Here is a 17,880-nt window from a genome sequence, read left to right on the forward strand (position 1 = left end):
TCTGGGATCCCCTTTGTGTGCGTTCTAACTGGCATGACCAAGCCAGAGTCTCAGAGGCAGCAATCCCAATACACAACCCACTATTTCACTGACTTCACGTGCACTTGATGCTGGACAGTGGGAATATGATGCTACTAAAGCTTGGGGAGGACAAAGGGAGAGAGATCTGTCAATTCCATCTCCAGGAGCATTTCATTCACTATACTTCCCTAAGCAGTACCAGCATGGGGCCATAGCTAAATGAACCACTGTTTATCCGGTCTTGCTAGGAAGCTCTTGGCACTATTATATGCTGTTGCTACCCTGTTTCCCCTAAAATAAGACATCCCCAGAAAATAAGATCTAGAAGAGGTTTTTGCTGAATTGCTAAATATAAGGCCTCCCCTGAAAGTAAGACCTAGCAAAGTTTTTGTTTAGAAGCATGCCCAATGAACAGAACACCAGAGCATGCAGGATCGGTAAATGTATGTACCATAGACTGTTGTACATGGAAATATTGGTAGTAACAAGAAATTCTTGACAGGATTCACAGTTTGACTGGTTATGCTGGTTTGTGATGACAACCACTGTACAGTATATAATAAATGTTCATTTTTTTGTTCAACAATAAATGTGAATTCTTCTTCATGGAAAAATAAGACATCCCCTGAAAATAAGACCTAGTGCATCTTTGGGAGCAAAAATTAATATAAGACACTGTCTTATTTTCGGGGAAACACGGTATGTGCCCTTTTGAACTGGCAGAGGAGGAAGACCAAACACATACCTTCTTGGGAGAGGCAAATTAGCAGGGCAGCTGTAACAGTCAAATGGAGATACATGCCTCATTACCCCAAAACATTACTATGGCACGAGACAGGTGGGATCCACAGAAAAAAAAACCTGACTATATCAGTGTACCCTGTTCATGATTTTAGCTGCTCCAATCCACTACGCTTCCACCAATACCTCCCCCTCCTTCTCCCCATCTCCCAAGTGTTCGCATTTTGGAGCCACTGAACACTGCAGAGGGGTTTTGAACCCAGCCCAAACATGAGAAAACAGAAGAAATTACAAAAAAGGATGGAAAGAAAGGGGTAAAGCATACACACACAAATGATATATTTTATTTCAATGACATTTTAATTAACTCCTCTTGCATACAATACACTGACTTCCAGAAACTGGTCAATAAGAAATAATAAATCTTCACTCTTTGATCTCCTATGCTGGTTTTGTATGCATTTAAGATACCAATCTCTTTGTTTTTATTTGCACTTGTATTAGAAATATTGATCAAGCAATCACTGGAGGAAACATAGCTTTTCCTGCCTTCCTGAAATAAAAAAATGGGGCACTTCCCCTCTCCATTTAAGCAAAAAATAAAATAAAAATACAGACCAACAATGGCTCTAGAACATGAAGATGCTGTTAATGTAGCCCATGGGGGACCAAATGTAAGAGAGTTTTACAATGATACTACATGTAAATGTCTAATAAACACCGTCATGACTGTTAAGAAGAAATCATTTGTGTATTCAATCAAATACAGGAAATCGTCACATATCTAAAACGTTTGGGACTGGACCACTTTCCAAAAATGGAACAAATTGAAAAGTGGAACCCATGGTTTTTTAAGCTTCTAAGTGCAAGACCAAATGGCAAGTGCCACCAGGTTAACAGAAAGAAAAAATGGTGTGCAAAAAAACAGCAGCAGTAGTGCAGACAGCAATCTGGGGGTTGAAAGTGCAGAACATGGCTATAACTTTGATCTGTCATAATAGCAGAATGTTCAAAAACATCAACTGAAAAGTGAGAGATGCATATATGGTGCATATAAATTGGGCAGAAAGATAATAAACACTACAACGACACCAAGCGTTTACCTACTTTCCTCAAAAGGAGGCAGACCACCAGGGAGGGCCAACATTTTAGTTCTCAAGAAATCCTGCAAAATGGAAATCCATTTACAAGGGAACCAACCGACTGAACTTGTTATGGCTATTCTGAACTGTCCAAAGCGCTAGAGCAGCAGTGGGCAAAGTGGGGTCCCAGGGCTACATGGCTCCCAACAACCCTTTTGTGGTCCTCCAGACCCCAGACTTTCTGTCCTAGGGGCAGAAAAATAGACTCCAGACTCCAGACTCACATTGTAGTTGTCTATCCAGACCAGGGACTAGAGCCTACAAATCACTACATCCCCTACTCTTCCTATTTGGATAGCAGACCATCCGAGCTAAACTGTTACTAAACTTGGCAATGACAATTACTGATAAATTTGTTATTCTTTAATGTACAATTGGACTCTTGTTAGGATATTCATAAACCTTCTCTGTTTGTCAAAACAAACCAAAATGAAAAATTGAAAAAGACATGACTTTCTCAATTGAATACAGAAAGGTCATTCGTCTAAAAAGTTGCATATGACTATAAGATCCAAAAAAAGAAAAGAAAAAGAAAGAATGCATTCTGTTGGAAGGTTATACCCCATTTGATACATAATTTACATTATAAGACTACTGGTAAGTAGACAATCCCTTACACTAACTTAATTGTACTTTGTCATTGCTCATTTCATTCTTTATATATAAACACCTATCTACCCCGCTTAAGACACTTTGATTCACAGAATTCATAGAATTCATTAAGATAAGTTATTTACATCAGCAGAACATAAATTTTAGAAAAGCGCCCACCCCAATTCCATCCTGGATCTGATCACTTGTGCATCTATCTACATACAGTGTTATTGCTTGGGTAGAGTTCCATCTAGATAGGAAAAATGGCTCCAGAAATGGTTTCATAATGTCCTCATTTGATTAGTTAATTGTAGAGAAACATCACCTTCCAGAGATAGAATCCCAGAATCATAGACTTGGAAGAGACCACAAGGGCCATCTAGTCCAACCCTCTGCCATGCAGAACCCGACTCCACTCTAATCCTAGACCTTCATGTTTACTTGGGTGCTTCCAGATTGATTCTCCTCAATTCTGACCCCTGCAAATTGCATTGGACTTTGGTCCCTAAGCAACATGGTCTGTGCTGGCTGGATGATGAAAAGTGCAGTCAAACTCACTTGGAGGACAGCAGGCTGGAGAAAACAAGTCCAGATCAATTGTATTACCGAACAAAAACATGGTGCAATTCTTTAGTCTCTTCCTCCCTTAGCAAAATCATTGAAACTGAAGAGACCATCCAGTCGAATGCCTTGCCATGCAGAAAAAGCACATTCAACTCTCCCAACAGATGGCCATTCAGCCTCTGTTTTAAAATCTCCAGAGAAGGAAATTCCACCACACTCCCACACAGCATATTCCACTGTCAAACAGCTCTTACCATCAAGAATTTTTTTCCAAATGTTTAGATGGACTCTCATCTTCCTGAAGTTTGAATCCATGGCTTCATGTCCTAGTCTCTGGAGCAATAGAAAACAAGCTTGCTTCATCCCCATTGTGATATCCTTTCATATTTAAACAGGGCTATCATGTCCCCTCTTCACCTCCCCTTTCCCGGGCTAAACACAGCCAGCTTCCTAAGCATCTCCTTATAGGGCTTGGCTTTCAGACCTTAGACCATTTTGGCTGCCCTTCTCTGGATATGTTCCAGCTTGAAAATTTCCTTCTTAAATTGTGGTGCTCAGAACAGGTCACAATATTCCAGGTGAGGTCTAACCAAAGCAGTAACAAGTGGTACTATTACTTCTGTCTATCTAGATCGGTGATTCCCAACCTTTGGTCCTCCAGTTGTTTTGGACTTCAACTCCCAGAAATCCCAGCCAGCTTACCAACTGTTAGGAACTGTGGGAGCTGAAGTCCAAAATAATTGGAGAACCAAAGGTTTGTAAGCACTGATCTAGACACTACTATCCTATTGATGCAGCCTAGAATTGCAGTGGCTTTCTAAACTGCTGCATCACACTGTTGACTCATTTGGTCTACTAAGCTAGCCTAAGCCAATGTGATTCTCAGATGCATCAATAGGAGTACAGTGTCTAGACTAGACCAAGGGAAGTAATAGCATTTTGCTTTGGTCAAAAATTTGATCGGATTTTGCTATCACGTAATACTAGGGATTGTCCCATGGACTTCACAGGAATTAACCCACTGTGTGTACCTGATGGGTATACATACATGCGCCCAACTATATAGTCAATGAATTTATCTTGAATCCTTAAATTATTTACTCCAGAATTATTTGAACACAACAATCACTCACAGAACATTTCACAATTCAAGTCAGGTCAGATTATAACCAATCTTTCAGCATTTACTGACTGATAAGGCAGTACACACAGAACAAACGAGCTGTAGAGGCATACTCACCTAGAATAAATTGGTGTAAACACTGCAAAGTTGCACAATTGGTGAAACCTTTCTGTCATTAAAAATGTATGTGATGCCTTCCTTCTCCGCTGAAATCATAAATTAATGAGCTACATAAACAGCACTTTAGCAAACATCTGGATCATCAGAATCTTTTGTTACAATTGCTTTTCATGCAAAGCCATATACACTAAGAGGTGGGAACAGGCCTTAGCTCTCAGTCTATGAAGTTTTGCTCCATACCATATTTCCTACATATTTTAAATGAATATCATTGACATCGTACATTCCAATTAGCCGGACATTATGCTAGATCACATAAAACAGCTGTAGAAACCTAGAAGTGGCCAGTACATTCTGTGAAAGATAATTGTCTCATTTCAGGTCATATTCTAGTTTACATATTATATAAATAATTATATTACATGTATGCTATAAGAAAAGCCCAGTCAATAGGCAGGGTGTATGTTTTCCAGATGATTCAGGAACTTTGCAGGGATCTGACTTTTTCTTCAATGTGTAAGCCCATGAAACATTACCAAAGGCAGACTGGGAGAGGGGCACACTGGCAAGATGAAGTAGGCCTGTGACCCACTTCCTATTTTATCTAGCTAACATCCATGTTATCCAGCCATATTTGGGTACACAATTAAAATAAAGGGAAATGTTATCAGAGACAGAGGGATAATGCCTGAAGAAAAAGTCAGTGGAGTGACAGGCCTATCCAATGGGGTCTTTTACTACTCCCAAAAGACTTTAATAATGCAGACTTTATTGGACTTTATCAATAACATACATCAGAACCTGGCTCAGTATCCCATAAGTCACTGCACTGACAGCCCTACAAATTAAATATATTACTCTGGTTTCTTCAGGGATTTTGGCACAGTCACCAAGTTCTTCACAATAAAATCCCTGAGAATTAATTAAAGTAGCAGTATTTCATCACAACTGAAACATCTAGCTGAAGGATTCGGTTTGACAAAGGAAGTTCAAGCCAGTTTTTTATTGTTCTCCATATTCTGCACTCTAGCGAAAAACTCAAGGAGAAGTTTTGCTGTCTTCCTGGGCCGCTCCACAACAACAGTGTGTCCACAGTTCTCCAGGACTTGTACTTGACAATCAGGAATCACTTTTGCTAGAATGTCTGCTCCGGAAACATCGAGGACCTAGAGAGAGAGAAAGGCTGAAATGCAAGAGAGAAAAGGGCACTACCCGGCAGAACAAAACAGCAGCACCAAAGAATTAGGAAAGACACGGACCTTTTGCAGCAGCTCAGCTCCAGAGCTTGGAAAAGTTAGTGTTTATGCTGAAACTCTGGCATTAAATAAATATATAATTCAATGGCATTTTAGCATCAAAAATATAAAAATGATTCACTGTATTACATTACATTAATTACTACCTTATTTTAATTACATTAATCACTAAAATGACTAAACCAGAGACAAAATTTCTCCAGCCCATTCATTACATTTTGTTGGCTACTTTTTATTCTAGCAAACAAAACAGACTTACTCGAAACAAATATTCCACCTCAATCAAACATGTGTTGGATTTTGGAATACTCTTAATTCTGCACCTGCAAACAGGGCATTTTTACACCTGAAAAATACTGGAATCCTCACTAAGGTCAGGAAGTGCCCTAAATTAAAGCACTCAATGCAATCATTTTTTTAAAGGTAAATGGAAATTCTAAAAAATTACTAATCAGGTGTCAGTAATGAATTAATTCAAAGGAATCCAAGCTATATGGAAAGTCTACCATCTCACATTGCTAACTAAAAGAGAAACATTTTTCTCTGCCAGCAGAACATTATTTCAGGATTATACAGCATAGCTGACTCAAGTAGTCAAGGGCCTATTACGGTCTAACCCACAAAAGGATAAAATGGGCTGCTTGGCATCCTGCTGTGATCAATTCGCATGGCACTTTGCATAGAAAATCACTCTCATCTGTTCTCACTTGGACACTCCAGCTGTTCCAGTCAGCTGGACAAACAGCTGATCCATTCTGGATATTTTTCAGTTTCTACTGTCTGAAGTAATGGAAAGAAACCATGGGGAAGTGACACCCAACAGTTATGCACTGGATCCATGTCATTCTTAGTTTATAAAAATCATCAAGGGACCTGGTGAATGATGAGCTGTAGAATAAACAGACCCCCAACGGGTGATGGACTCTTCTTCTTTGAAGGTCGTTAAACAGAGGTTGGATGGGCATCTTTCCACAACGATGTAATGGTGTATTTCTGCATGAGGGCATGTGGAACCAGGCAGTCCTAATGACCCTTACTACATCAATGATTCTAAAATTCTTTGGGCAACAAGGAAGGATTGCACCATGCCTATAAGAGGAAGTTGAAAGGGCATGGCTAAAGAGAATTGCTGCCAGTATCCAAATTTCCATTCATATGTTAGCTTCTCAATATCAAAGAGTCTTAGAGGGGACAGATTTAAGTTTTAGTTCACCCTGCTGACCGGATACAGTACGGCTGACTTGTGATGGTTTTAAATAATGGTTTTAATGTGAAGATAACTAATGTTAGTGTTTAAGTATATTTACAGTTTATTTTATGTTCTGGCATTGAATGTTTGCCATATATATGTTGTGCTCTGCCCTGAGTCCCCTTAGGGATGAGAAGGGCAGAATATAAATGTTTTAAATAAATCAATAAATAATAATTTTCCATCAAGAGATGGCTTTGGGATGGAGACAATTTTGGTCATCTTGATGAATGACCTATGTCATGAACTGGCCAGGGAGAAAAGTGTTTTCATTAATTCTACTGGAACTAATAGTCTCAATGACTTTTGATACCATTTTGATACCATGGTATTCCTTTGGGTCACTTCTGATGTTTTATTGAAATTGTGTTTTTAACTGTTTTGTTATTTTGTACAGTTTTTGTTTTGTTTTATGTTTTTACTTTGATGAGTCATTTGTACTGTGTCTATGGGCACTGTCCCATATGTATATGGGCACTGTCGCATATGTAAGCCATCCCAAGTCCCGCTTGGGAGATGGTGGCAGGGTATAAGAATAAAGTTATTATTATATTATTATTCTCTGGGGCAAGGGCTAGAGGCATTTGTTGGCAGTGCCTTTGGCCCTTCTGGGAAGGGCAGCTTCAGTAGATGTTGCTTGTGGCTTTCTATTTGAGGCCTTGGGTTCCCCTGAGGCTCTGTTTTGTCCTCCATGCTATATAAAATGTTCATGAATCCACTGGTAAAGACAATCTGATTATTTCAGGTTCTACGTCATCAATATTCTAATGATGCCCAATTCTATTTTTTTCTTTGCCTATGAATCTTTTAGTTCTAAATTAGTGTCTTATGTCAGGGAAGGAGAAAAAGATGATTACAAATTAAATCTTAATCCAGACAAAACAGAGGTACTCCTAGTCCTCTGAAATGCAAATAAGGGAATAGGGATTTATCCTATGCTGGATATATTAACATCTGAAGATGCAGATTCACTGTTTAAATGTATACCTGAATTGTAAATCAAATTGTCCTAGTTTCTGCAGTGGTTCTCAATCTGTGGGTCTCCAGGTGTTTTGGCTTACAGCTCCCAGAAATCCCAGCTAGTTTACCAGCAGTTAGGATTTCTGGGAGTTGAAGGCTAAAACATCTGGGGACTCACAGGTTGAGAACCACTGTTCTAGATTGACCAGAAGGGCACTTACACAGTTAAAGTAGTCCACTAACGCTGTCCATTCCTGGAAATCACTATTCTAGCCACAGTGACATACCGGTACCTCTTAGTTATGACCCATTTACATTACCGTAATGCACTCTATGTGGGGCTGTCTTTAAAAGTGCTTAGAAACTCCAAGTAGTCCAAAATGCAAACAGTTGACTGGGTGTGGTTTTAGGGCCCACATACATCCCCAATTATAACAGCTCAACTGGTTGCAGCTATGCTTCTGGGCAAAATTCAAAGTGCTGGTTTGGTCTATGCAGCCCTATACAGCTTGAGTCCAAGCTATCTGAAAGACTGTATTAGGCAGTGGTTCTCAATCTGTGGGTCCCCAGATGTTTTGGCCCTCAACTCCCAGAAATCCTAACACCTGATAAATTGGCTAGGATTTCTGGGAGTTGTAGGCCAAAACACCTGGGGACCCACAGGTTGAGAACTACTGGTATAAAGCAATACAAGCTCACCTGGGCTCTCAGTCACTATGTCTGCATTACAAAAATGTTTTAAACATCTCTTCATGCCCACTAGTACTAATGGAACAAAAATGTCTTAGTGTGCAGGGCTGATTTATACCAACTTCAACATTACTGCAGTTGCTGAGCAACCAGTGCTATCTGGGGGAGGGATGGAAGGAGAGCAAACAGAGATTTTAAGAAAAACCTGCCTCACATCCTTAGATCTAACACAATCTCTCTGCATACTCATCAAAATGCAACATTACTTTTATTCAGCTCTGCCCTTGTAATCTTCCTATTGCTTTTTCTTCCTAACATCTTCCTATCCATCACTAATTCTTTCACATTCCCTTTCATTCCTTCCTGTAGTTGCAATTTTTCTTCCAGGCTTTTCCTTCAATCTGCCAGCAAGTACTAGAGCGGCGTCTCTCCTTGTTGTTGTCATGGCAATCCCTCTCTCTCTTCCATGAACTACAAACAATGGCTACCTTCATCCAAAGGACCCCACACAGAATCACTATACATCCCATCCCTATCTTCCTTTTTTCTTCATGTAGACCCTCTTCCTTCACATCTCAACCATTCTGCATAAAAACTGATTCATAGATGCAGCCCTCTTCACCCAGGCTGCCTCCTTTGTTTCAATGAACTCAATGGATCCAAACACATAGGAACACATTCCCAAAGTGCTACCATTCTCAACAAAATGAGCAGGGGATCTTTGGGTTTTGATGGTTGCATAGCATACATATCCAATGCTTGGAACACATACGCAGTTGTATTTTTCCCAATAACCAAAATACAACTACATTATATGAACATTATAATTTAAGAATGGACTGATAGAAAACAAAAAAGCAAAGCGTTATTTGTTTAAAATGTCAGTCAGACCTCTATATCCAGAGATTCTATATACATATTCAAACATTCACAGCTTGAAAATATTACCAACGAACTTCAAATACCAAACCGTGATTTTGCTGTTTCATATAAGGAACACCATTTTTCTACAGACTTTGGTCCTGGAACCAAATCTCAGCAGATACCAAGGACCCACTGTAGCTCTATCATAAGCAACTAATCAAATAAGGAGGAGGATCGTATAGGAACTACAACAATAACTAATGACATTGAAGAAGCAAGCCCTATAAAGTCAAACCGCTTGTACAATAGACCATAATGTGAGTGGTTTAATATTTGTTGCACACATGGAAGTAATGTTTACTGAAGGGAACTGGCCACAAGAGCAATGGCAAGCAGGTAAAATCTTGTTCTCTCACTACTTCTACTCATTTATTCTTTCTATATGTGGTAAGAAGGATAAGCGAGAACCTAGCCAATTATCATACCTGATCTTGTTTCCCCCAGATGACCTGTGTTGCAGCTTTGATCTTGCTCATATTTTCATGAAGGGAGTTTCTTGACTTTTCACTTGTAATCTCTAAAAATACTTTCCAGAAGAGAAGTAGAAGAAAAGGGTGGGGAGAAGATCAGTCTGCCATCAGTTGAAGATAAAAGTCTATGGGGAGCCATATTTTTAACCACTTGCTCACCCTGTTTTGGTCAGCGAAATGCCAAAAAGCAAGTTCTGTACCACAAGTAGTTTGGGGGGGGGGGGGGGCAAGCAACACAACACATTCTTCCTTATTCCCAATGGCATTTTAGGCAGATATATCTGTGTTAGAATATCACTACATCAGAGTGGGTGGAAACTAAAACTTTAAGAGGAGAAATGCAAGAACTTGACGGGGAGGCTGAAACTTTGGCAAAAAGCCCCATGTTAGCTTCATGTGTAGCTTTGCCCTAAAAATGAACATGACTTCACCTTCTACCATAAAAATTAGGTTAATTAATTAGGCACTGCCATTCTGAAATAATAGGGACCACCAGAAATAGTAGATATTGCCATAAAAGCCAAAGCAGAATATGATGCATGTAAGACCAAAGAGCTATCAGGTCTAACACTCTCATCAATTAATTAATAAAGGACCATTGTAAGGCAAGGGTGGAAATAAGCCTCTTAAATTTCAAAATCTATAGACCTTCAGTGTCATCCTGGAGTGTCAAATTCTGGGGTCAAATCACTGCAATTACACTTAGAACTTGGAAAAGTTTCGTACTATACCTCCCAGAATCTCCCAACTTACTGGGAGCTGTAGTTTTAAACAGTCATGAATATTGTTATTTATGAAATTCCAAAGAGGGTGGGAAATAACATTGCACACCTGAAGTCTCATGACTAGTCACTGTGGCAATGTTAGATCTGATGGGTCTTTGGTAGCTTGCTTTATCAGTTATGGCAGCAGACGCAATTACTGGAGAGCTCAACTACCTCAGAATTTTTATGTGAAGCACTGTTTTAATAATACTGTCACATTGGCCCTAGCTACAAATGACACCTGATAGGGGGGAAAAAGATGCAAGTGCTTTGTAGATATGGCTTTCAAAGAATAGAACTGCTGAAAACCTTTCTGTAGTTCCCCCGTTAGAACCATCTGGAGGTGCCCTTAAATCAAGGCCCGGAAGGAAAGAATATAATGCACTTACATTTTCTGTAAAAGTCATTGTGTGGGATGCGAACATCAACGAGGCCCTGTAGGATCTATACACAGAAAACTGTGTTTCAGAAGATGAACAGAACAGGCACACCAGCCCCCATTAAATGCTACACTCTTCAAGGAGAAGAGGGTGCAAGGTGCAGCTTTTTGGACATGCCACAAAACCCAGGCTGACCATGAAGATTCTTGAACAGTTATATATATGACTTTGTATGCTATGTACAATCAACTAAGGGCTGAATTTTTGTGGCACTAAAGCCTTTTTGGAAAGTCAACTCATTTTAAGCAGCTACAGAATGAATGCCACCACAGAATGATGTCTAATGTTTTTTCGTTAAATTAAGATGACTTACTGCGAATCTACACTACTGTAGCTTGCTTTTTGGGTTGTTTTAGAGGTTAAAATTCTGATTAGACCATGTAGCGAACAACCTTCCCTCCCCTCAAAAAAACCCATCTTGTAACTACAGTGCAGCCCCCTTCCCAACACAGCCATCTTCTATTTGACTGAGAGCAGGGGGGTGGATGGGAATATGTCCAACTATTTTCTTACAGCTAAATGCACTGCAAGGATGTCATCTGCAAAGACTACTCAAGAATCCCCAGAGGTTTCTGCAGATGCCTGTTGCAATGTGTTCAATTACAGGAAAATAGCTGGGTGCTATTCCTCTTCCCACTCTCTGAAAACATGGAAATAGATGTTTTGCGGGGGTTGTAGTGCTTGAAGGGTGATTAGCACTGGGATATGTAGGTGTGGAGACATGGTTATGTGATAAACATACATCTCCCAGTGCAGAATCTCAACTGATATTTAAATAAAAAGGATATGCATATGCCCACCCAGAGGCATATTCAGCCTTGCTCAAGCACTTTCTTGAAGACAGCCTCCCCCATCCTATGCCACCCTTATGTCAAACCTACCCTCCTTCTCTTCAGCTTTAATACACATACACTGCCCCCCACTTCTTCTATACTGAATGCTGTTTGCCAACTATCTAGATATATGTTAATCTAGAACAGACCCTGTTTTATCATGTGCAAGATTTTTAAATTGGGGGGGGGGATTGTTTATATATTTACTTTATTTGTATCCTGCCTTTCTTTCTTGTATTACTGTTTATCTTTTTTATATTGTGATTTGTATTATGTTGCTTATATTTTGTCCTTGTGTTGTTTGGGCCACTGCCCCATGTAAGCCGCCCCGAGTCCCCACCGGGAGTTGGTGGCGGGGTATAAATAAAGTTTTATTGTTACTATTATATTTCTCCCAACATAGAGACTCAAGGCGGCTAACAGCAAACATGACACAATACAAATTAAAGATTAGGCAAATGCATGTAAATATGAATATACAAATTTTAAAAAACAATTCAATATTTGTGTCATGAATTATAAAAATAAAATATAATTAAAATTACTATTAAAAACTACATGCCCCCAAAATCCCACTCCCACCATCCCCAGCAGTCTGTCCCTCATCATTCCCTAAACACCTAATGGCAGCGGTATGTTGTCACTTGCCTGAGAAAGGCAAGCAGGAATGGGGCCATATTGACAATATAATGTCTTGAGTGTGGTAAAAGCTTTTTTTAAAAGTTGCAGTCCAAAAGGTATAGTGGCATTTTTGACATACTCAGGACTCCTGATCACATACTAGTACATCTAGCACCTTGAGGGAAGCCAATCCATATACATACTGTGTTAAGGAATTTATTTATTACGCGTGTCAGAAGCGAACCGAGGGTACAAGTTGTCATGGATTTGCAAACGTATACATTTTTTTAAGAAAAAAAACTTGGCATTAATACTAAATGTCTTTTGCCCAGTAGCTGGCCACTTGGACTGCCTCTGGTGTTGCTGTTAGAAGGTGTGCATTGTGCATTGTGTTAAGGGATCCAACTCTACTTGTTACTGTAGAATTAGTAAAAGCTGATCAACTCTGCCACATAGAAAACATTGCAATGCATTGTAATGCATTTATTCAGTATTTACTAAGAAAATTTCTGTCTCATGAGACACTTTCTGAAGCATCCCTGGGGTTCAGCAAAATCCCCAATTCAATGCAACTGTTGTCACTCATACTTCTTACCTGCTGGGGCACTTTAAAGCGAACATATGAGCAGAGCTTCAGCATCTCTGCCATTTCCTCAGGAGTAGATGGAATTAAAGGGATTCTGTCAATGTTCTGTGAAGCCTTCAGTTCCTGCAGCTGTTTAACAAATTTGCTTTCTGTCGTCTGTGGCAGCCCTGCAATAAAATGAGATCCAAAAGGAGATTTAAAAAAAAAAGGACGGGAGGGGGCAAAAAAAATACTATTTCCTCCATTCTGCTACGGGAAAGAGACCAATGCAAAATTATAAACTGAACTAAATGCATGACTGTCACTGAAATTAGCAACAGTATGTCTAATTGTGGAGCTTGCTTCCAAAAAGTACCAAATCCATCTCAACAAATTTTACAGGATTCGAATAAAACATGCTGACGATGTGCATTCTTTTGCTATAAAATGCAATTTTCCAAGCCCTGTACCAAAGTTATTTGATACGTTTCAATAGTTTTGGTCTGTACATAATATTCTACTTCTAGACAACAATGTGCTGTTACCTATAACTTGTTTTTCATTTTTTTAAATTTGGTACCTTTTGAAAACAAGCTCTGCAATTATATTTCCAGGACAGTGGTTCTCAACCTTTGCTCCAGTTTCATTATCCAGGACTCCCAGCCAGTATGGGCAAAGAACATTTGAGAGATAAAAGTCAAAAACATCCCCAGCACCCAAGACTGATATGAAGCAGTCTAATAGGAAATAGGCTTAGTAGGATGTTGAATTAGTTACCACTAAACTAGTAGTCTAAGAAGATGACTTTGTATCTTGGTGCTGCACATCCAGTATTGACAGCCCCAGTATTGAATGCTGCATGTATTTATTATGAGTTAAGTATATATCACATCTTTTTGGTCTGGTCTTGAGCAGGATGGCCCCCGCAAAGAAAAGTGGCGAAAAGAAGAAAGGGCGATCAGCCATCAATGAGGTGGTTACTCAGGAATACACGAGGGCTATCCACAAAGTTGATTACATTTTGGATTTTTAAAAGGACAAAGTATAGGAGAAATCATTTACCATATGCAGCTGAAAGCCACATCCCAATAGTACATCTCATGTAATCCCCATTGAAATCTAGGCACACCTCAGATAGATAAATGAGGTTGGAAAGTTCTGCTCCAGTGAATTCTCCCGCTTGTGTCCTCAGCCTTTCCCACTTCTCCCTTCCTGCAGTGATGCCAAAATGCTGCATTGCTAGCCACGCCCCCATTGTTGGAAACGGAGGAGAGAGGTGGCTGAATTTACTGGGGCAGAACTTTCCAACCTCATTTATCTATCTGAGACGTGCCTAGATTTCAATGGGGATTACGTGAGATGTAGTATTGGGATGTGGCTTTCAGCTGCATATGGTAAATGATTTCTCCTATACTTTGTCCTTTTTAAAATCCAAAACGTAATCAACTTTGTGGATAGCCCTCGTACTATAAACATTCACAAACAGATCCATGGTGTGGGCTTCAAAAAGTGGGTGCCTCGTGCTCTGAAGGAGATCCATAAATTTGCAATGAAGGAGATGGGGACTCCTGATGTATGCATTGACACCTGCTTAAACAAAGCTGTCTGGGAAAAAGGAATAAGGAACGTTCCTTATCACATCCATGTGCATTTGTCTCGATAACGCAATGAAGATGAAGATTCACCCAATAAACTGTACACGCTGGTTATGTACGTGCCCATGACCACTTTCAAAAGTCTACAGACTGTCAATGTGGATGAAAACTAAACTTTTATTACAATAAAAATTGTAAAAGTGATCCTAAAAATATTTATATCACATCTTTCCTCCAATAAGCTCAAGGCAGAATACATACCTTTCTCTGGTTTATTCTTACAACAGCCTTGTCCGTTAGCTCAGGCTGAGAGAGAATGAGTGTTTGATGGTTACCCAGCAAGCTCACAGTTAAGTACGAATCTGAACCTGACCTTGGATCCCCCAAATACCAATCACCTAACCATGGGAAGTTGTCCTACCAGACAAAAGAGGAGGGATTAGACACAAAGTATCTATTTTCAGTGACAGATACCCACTTAATTGAATGTGTAGTTCAGCTTTGGATGGTTTTGGTGCCTGTCTGAACAGTGGACAATAGGGAGCTGCAAGGTTCCTGGTGTTTGGATCCTGCTTCCTCCAAGGGACTACCATGCATGCATAGAACACAGTCCCATTAGTATTGGACTTTAAGCTATGTTTTCGACTACATCAGTAGCAGTGGGATCAGTGGGATCAGTGGCAATTTATAAGCCCTGCTTACAAGTAAGGAATTTGTTTGTGCCACTCACCTGCAGGGCAAATGAGAATTAAGCCGCCCACCTCTGCTGGGTAGTGAGCAGCATAGACACCTGCAACATTTCCACCCATTGAAGTGCCAATGAGATAAAAGGGTTTTCGGTTCAGATGGATACATTCAACAAACTGAAAGACCAAAAGGGCAACAGTGCATTAGAAAAGTACAGTACAGCAATGATTTCACAAAAGGTGGTGGAAAAGTTCCATTTTAAAAGCAAGGCAAAAGCAAATACTTCCATGAGATGCAGAGGCCAACTTAAGGGCAAGATAAGACGGTTGGTTTTATGTCAGTGGGGAAAAGACTCTCTCTCTGGCTTTTAGCTTAAACTTTAAAGGACCTGTCAAAGGTGTCAAACAAATCGGGGCAGTGGGTTTAGTACAGAATCATGAATTGTTCATTTACAGGCTAAAACTGGGATAGATTTGTCTCTCTACTGACATGGAAGCCACCAGCCGCTGCAACTGACAGTTTTTCTTTTCTTTGTGCTTATTATGAAAGAGCTATTGCTATTTCAAAAAAAATCTGGCCTGGCCATGCCTGTGGATAATAGGGTAGGAAGCCCTGCAAAAATTGCACTCTTTAAAAGAGCCAAAAAGAGCTGAAAAGGCATTTGAAAAAAATCAACAGGTGTAATCATAAATTGGGAAAGTCACCTTCCAATGAACCTTTATATCTGAAAGGGGCAATCTGCCCTATTTCTAAAAAGCATGCTTTCACATATTTGTTAATCTGGTTCATCAAACAAAACAAAGACAATATGTTTATCTTCCCAACTCTACCAATACTTTCCCCAATACTATCAATACTACCAACTCTACCAGAACTTCCCATTTCCATGGGAACTGGAAGGGGCTGACAAGGGGGCCAGGCTTCCCCCTTCCCCCTGGCCTTTTCGTTGTCTGCCTCAGGGGCCAGCCAACAGTGCTGTCTGCAACTTTCTCTGAGGCAGTGTGTGTGACTCAAGGCTGAGAGAGCGTGACTCACTCAAGACAACCATTTGTTAATAACTAATTAGTAAAAAAAATCATCATTGGACCTCATGGACCAGTCCACGCCAGAGCTCCCTGTCGGCCGTCGCCACCCCCAACTCCATCAAGGACATGCCAGTAACTTCAAGATACCATCCATCCATCTCGCCCTTGGTCAGCCATCTTCTTTTTTCCTTCCATTTTCCCCAGCATCATTATCTTCTCCAAGATTTCCTGTCTTTTCATTATGTGGCCAAATATCCTTATTATTATTCCCAATTATTGCCTCTAATATCCTTGCATAATCAGTGTAATAAATTGATATTAACTGAAACTTCATTTTTAATAATATGGTTTATTTGCACAATAGTTTATTTATTAATTATAGTTTTGCATGAAAGAGGTGATAAAAACTGATCACCAGCCTATTTGAATTTCAGCCCTTTACTACTGACAAGTTGTGCAGGCCTATTACAAAGGATGGGTGACTATGGAGCCCAAATCCACAACATCGTCAACCCATGAAGGCAGTGGTTCTCAACCTGTGGGTCCCCAGGTGTTTTGGCCTACAACTCCCAAAAATCACAGACAGTTTACCAGCTGTTAGGATTTCTGGAAGATGAAGGCCAAAACATCTGAGGATTCACAAGTTGAGAACCACTGCAGTACTAAGGCAACACATCCACACACCACCACTGGCGTATGCCACTTTAAATCCAAACAGGATTTTCACTTTCAGTTTACATATCGGAAGACTAATGGGGCCCCCTGATTAAACCCTTGTGCCGGAAGGACTGCTGACTTGAAAGTTCAGTTGCAAACCTGAAGCTTGCCGGTTCAAATCCGGGGAGAGCACAGATGAGCTCCCTCTGTCAGCTCCAGCTCCCCATGCAGGGACATGAGAGAAGCCTCCTACAAGGATGGTAAAAACATCAAACATCCGGGCGTTCCCTGGGCAATGTCCTTGCAGACAGCCAATTCTCTCACACCAGAAGCGACTTGCAGTTTCTTAAGTCGCTCCTGACACGAAAGGAAAAAACTGCAACATATTTCATAAACAAATATCGACGTGAAATATTTCTCTTGTAAGAGGAAAAGTGTGTAAGCTCAGAGTTCAGTAACTATGCTTTGATTGTGGGACACACATTTCATACTGTATTTTGATGCATTTAATCCATTCATGTTTATGGAAATGCTCAGAGCTGAAGCAACATTCTGACATATGAGTCATTCATCAGGAGCTGAGCCCTGATGGGAGGAATGCATTTTTATAAGGTACAAAAAGCTATTCTTGTGATTTTTTGTAAACTATTTATGTCATGAAAGCAGGACAAGATATTTGATTAGCCAAATGCAGAGAATAAATCCCAATGGAATACAGAGGAACTCCTAGTGGCTAAAGTGTGAATATCTCAGTCAACTCACTCCAATTTCTCTCGCTCTGCAATGAACTTAGATCTTCAGGGGGCAGGAAGAATTAAACAGATTAAGTATTTGAGAGT

At 40.0% G+C, this 17,880-nt stretch overlaps 1 protein-coding gene across 2 annotated transcripts in view; it reads right to left on the bottom strand.

The window, feature by feature from the left end:
• Positions 1 to 1,101: 1,101 nt before the first annotated feature.
• abhd6 (abhydrolase domain containing 6, acylglycerol lipase) overlaps positions 1,102 to 17,880 on the bottom strand; it is a 46,967-nt gene continuing 30,188 nt past the window's right edge. For both annotated transcript variants that reach the window (XM_062969840.1, XM_062969841.1), the window contains exons 5-9: positions 15,403 to 15,535; positions 13,108 to 13,265; positions 11,008 to 11,062; positions 9,810 to 9,910; positions 1,102 to 5,471 (exon numbers count right to left, since the gene is read on the bottom strand). In XM_062969840.1, coding sequence (XP_062825910.1) covers positions 5,295 to 5,471; positions 9,810 to 9,910; positions 11,008 to 11,062; positions 13,108 to 13,265; positions 15,403 to 15,535 — 624 coding nt within the window. In that variant the 3' untranslated portion in view covers positions 1,102 to 5,294. The remainder of the gene's footprint in view (positions 5,472 to 9,809; positions 9,911 to 11,007; positions 11,063 to 13,107; positions 13,266 to 15,402; positions 15,536 to 17,880) is intronic.

Source organism: Anolis carolinensis, chromosome 2, assembly GCF_035594765.1.
Source record: "Anolis carolinensis isolate JA03-04 chromosome 2, rAnoCar3.1.pri, whole genome shotgun sequence".
Classification (NCBI taxonomy): Eukaryota; Metazoa; Chordata; class Lepidosauria; order Squamata; family Dactyloidae; genus Anolis; species Anolis carolinensis.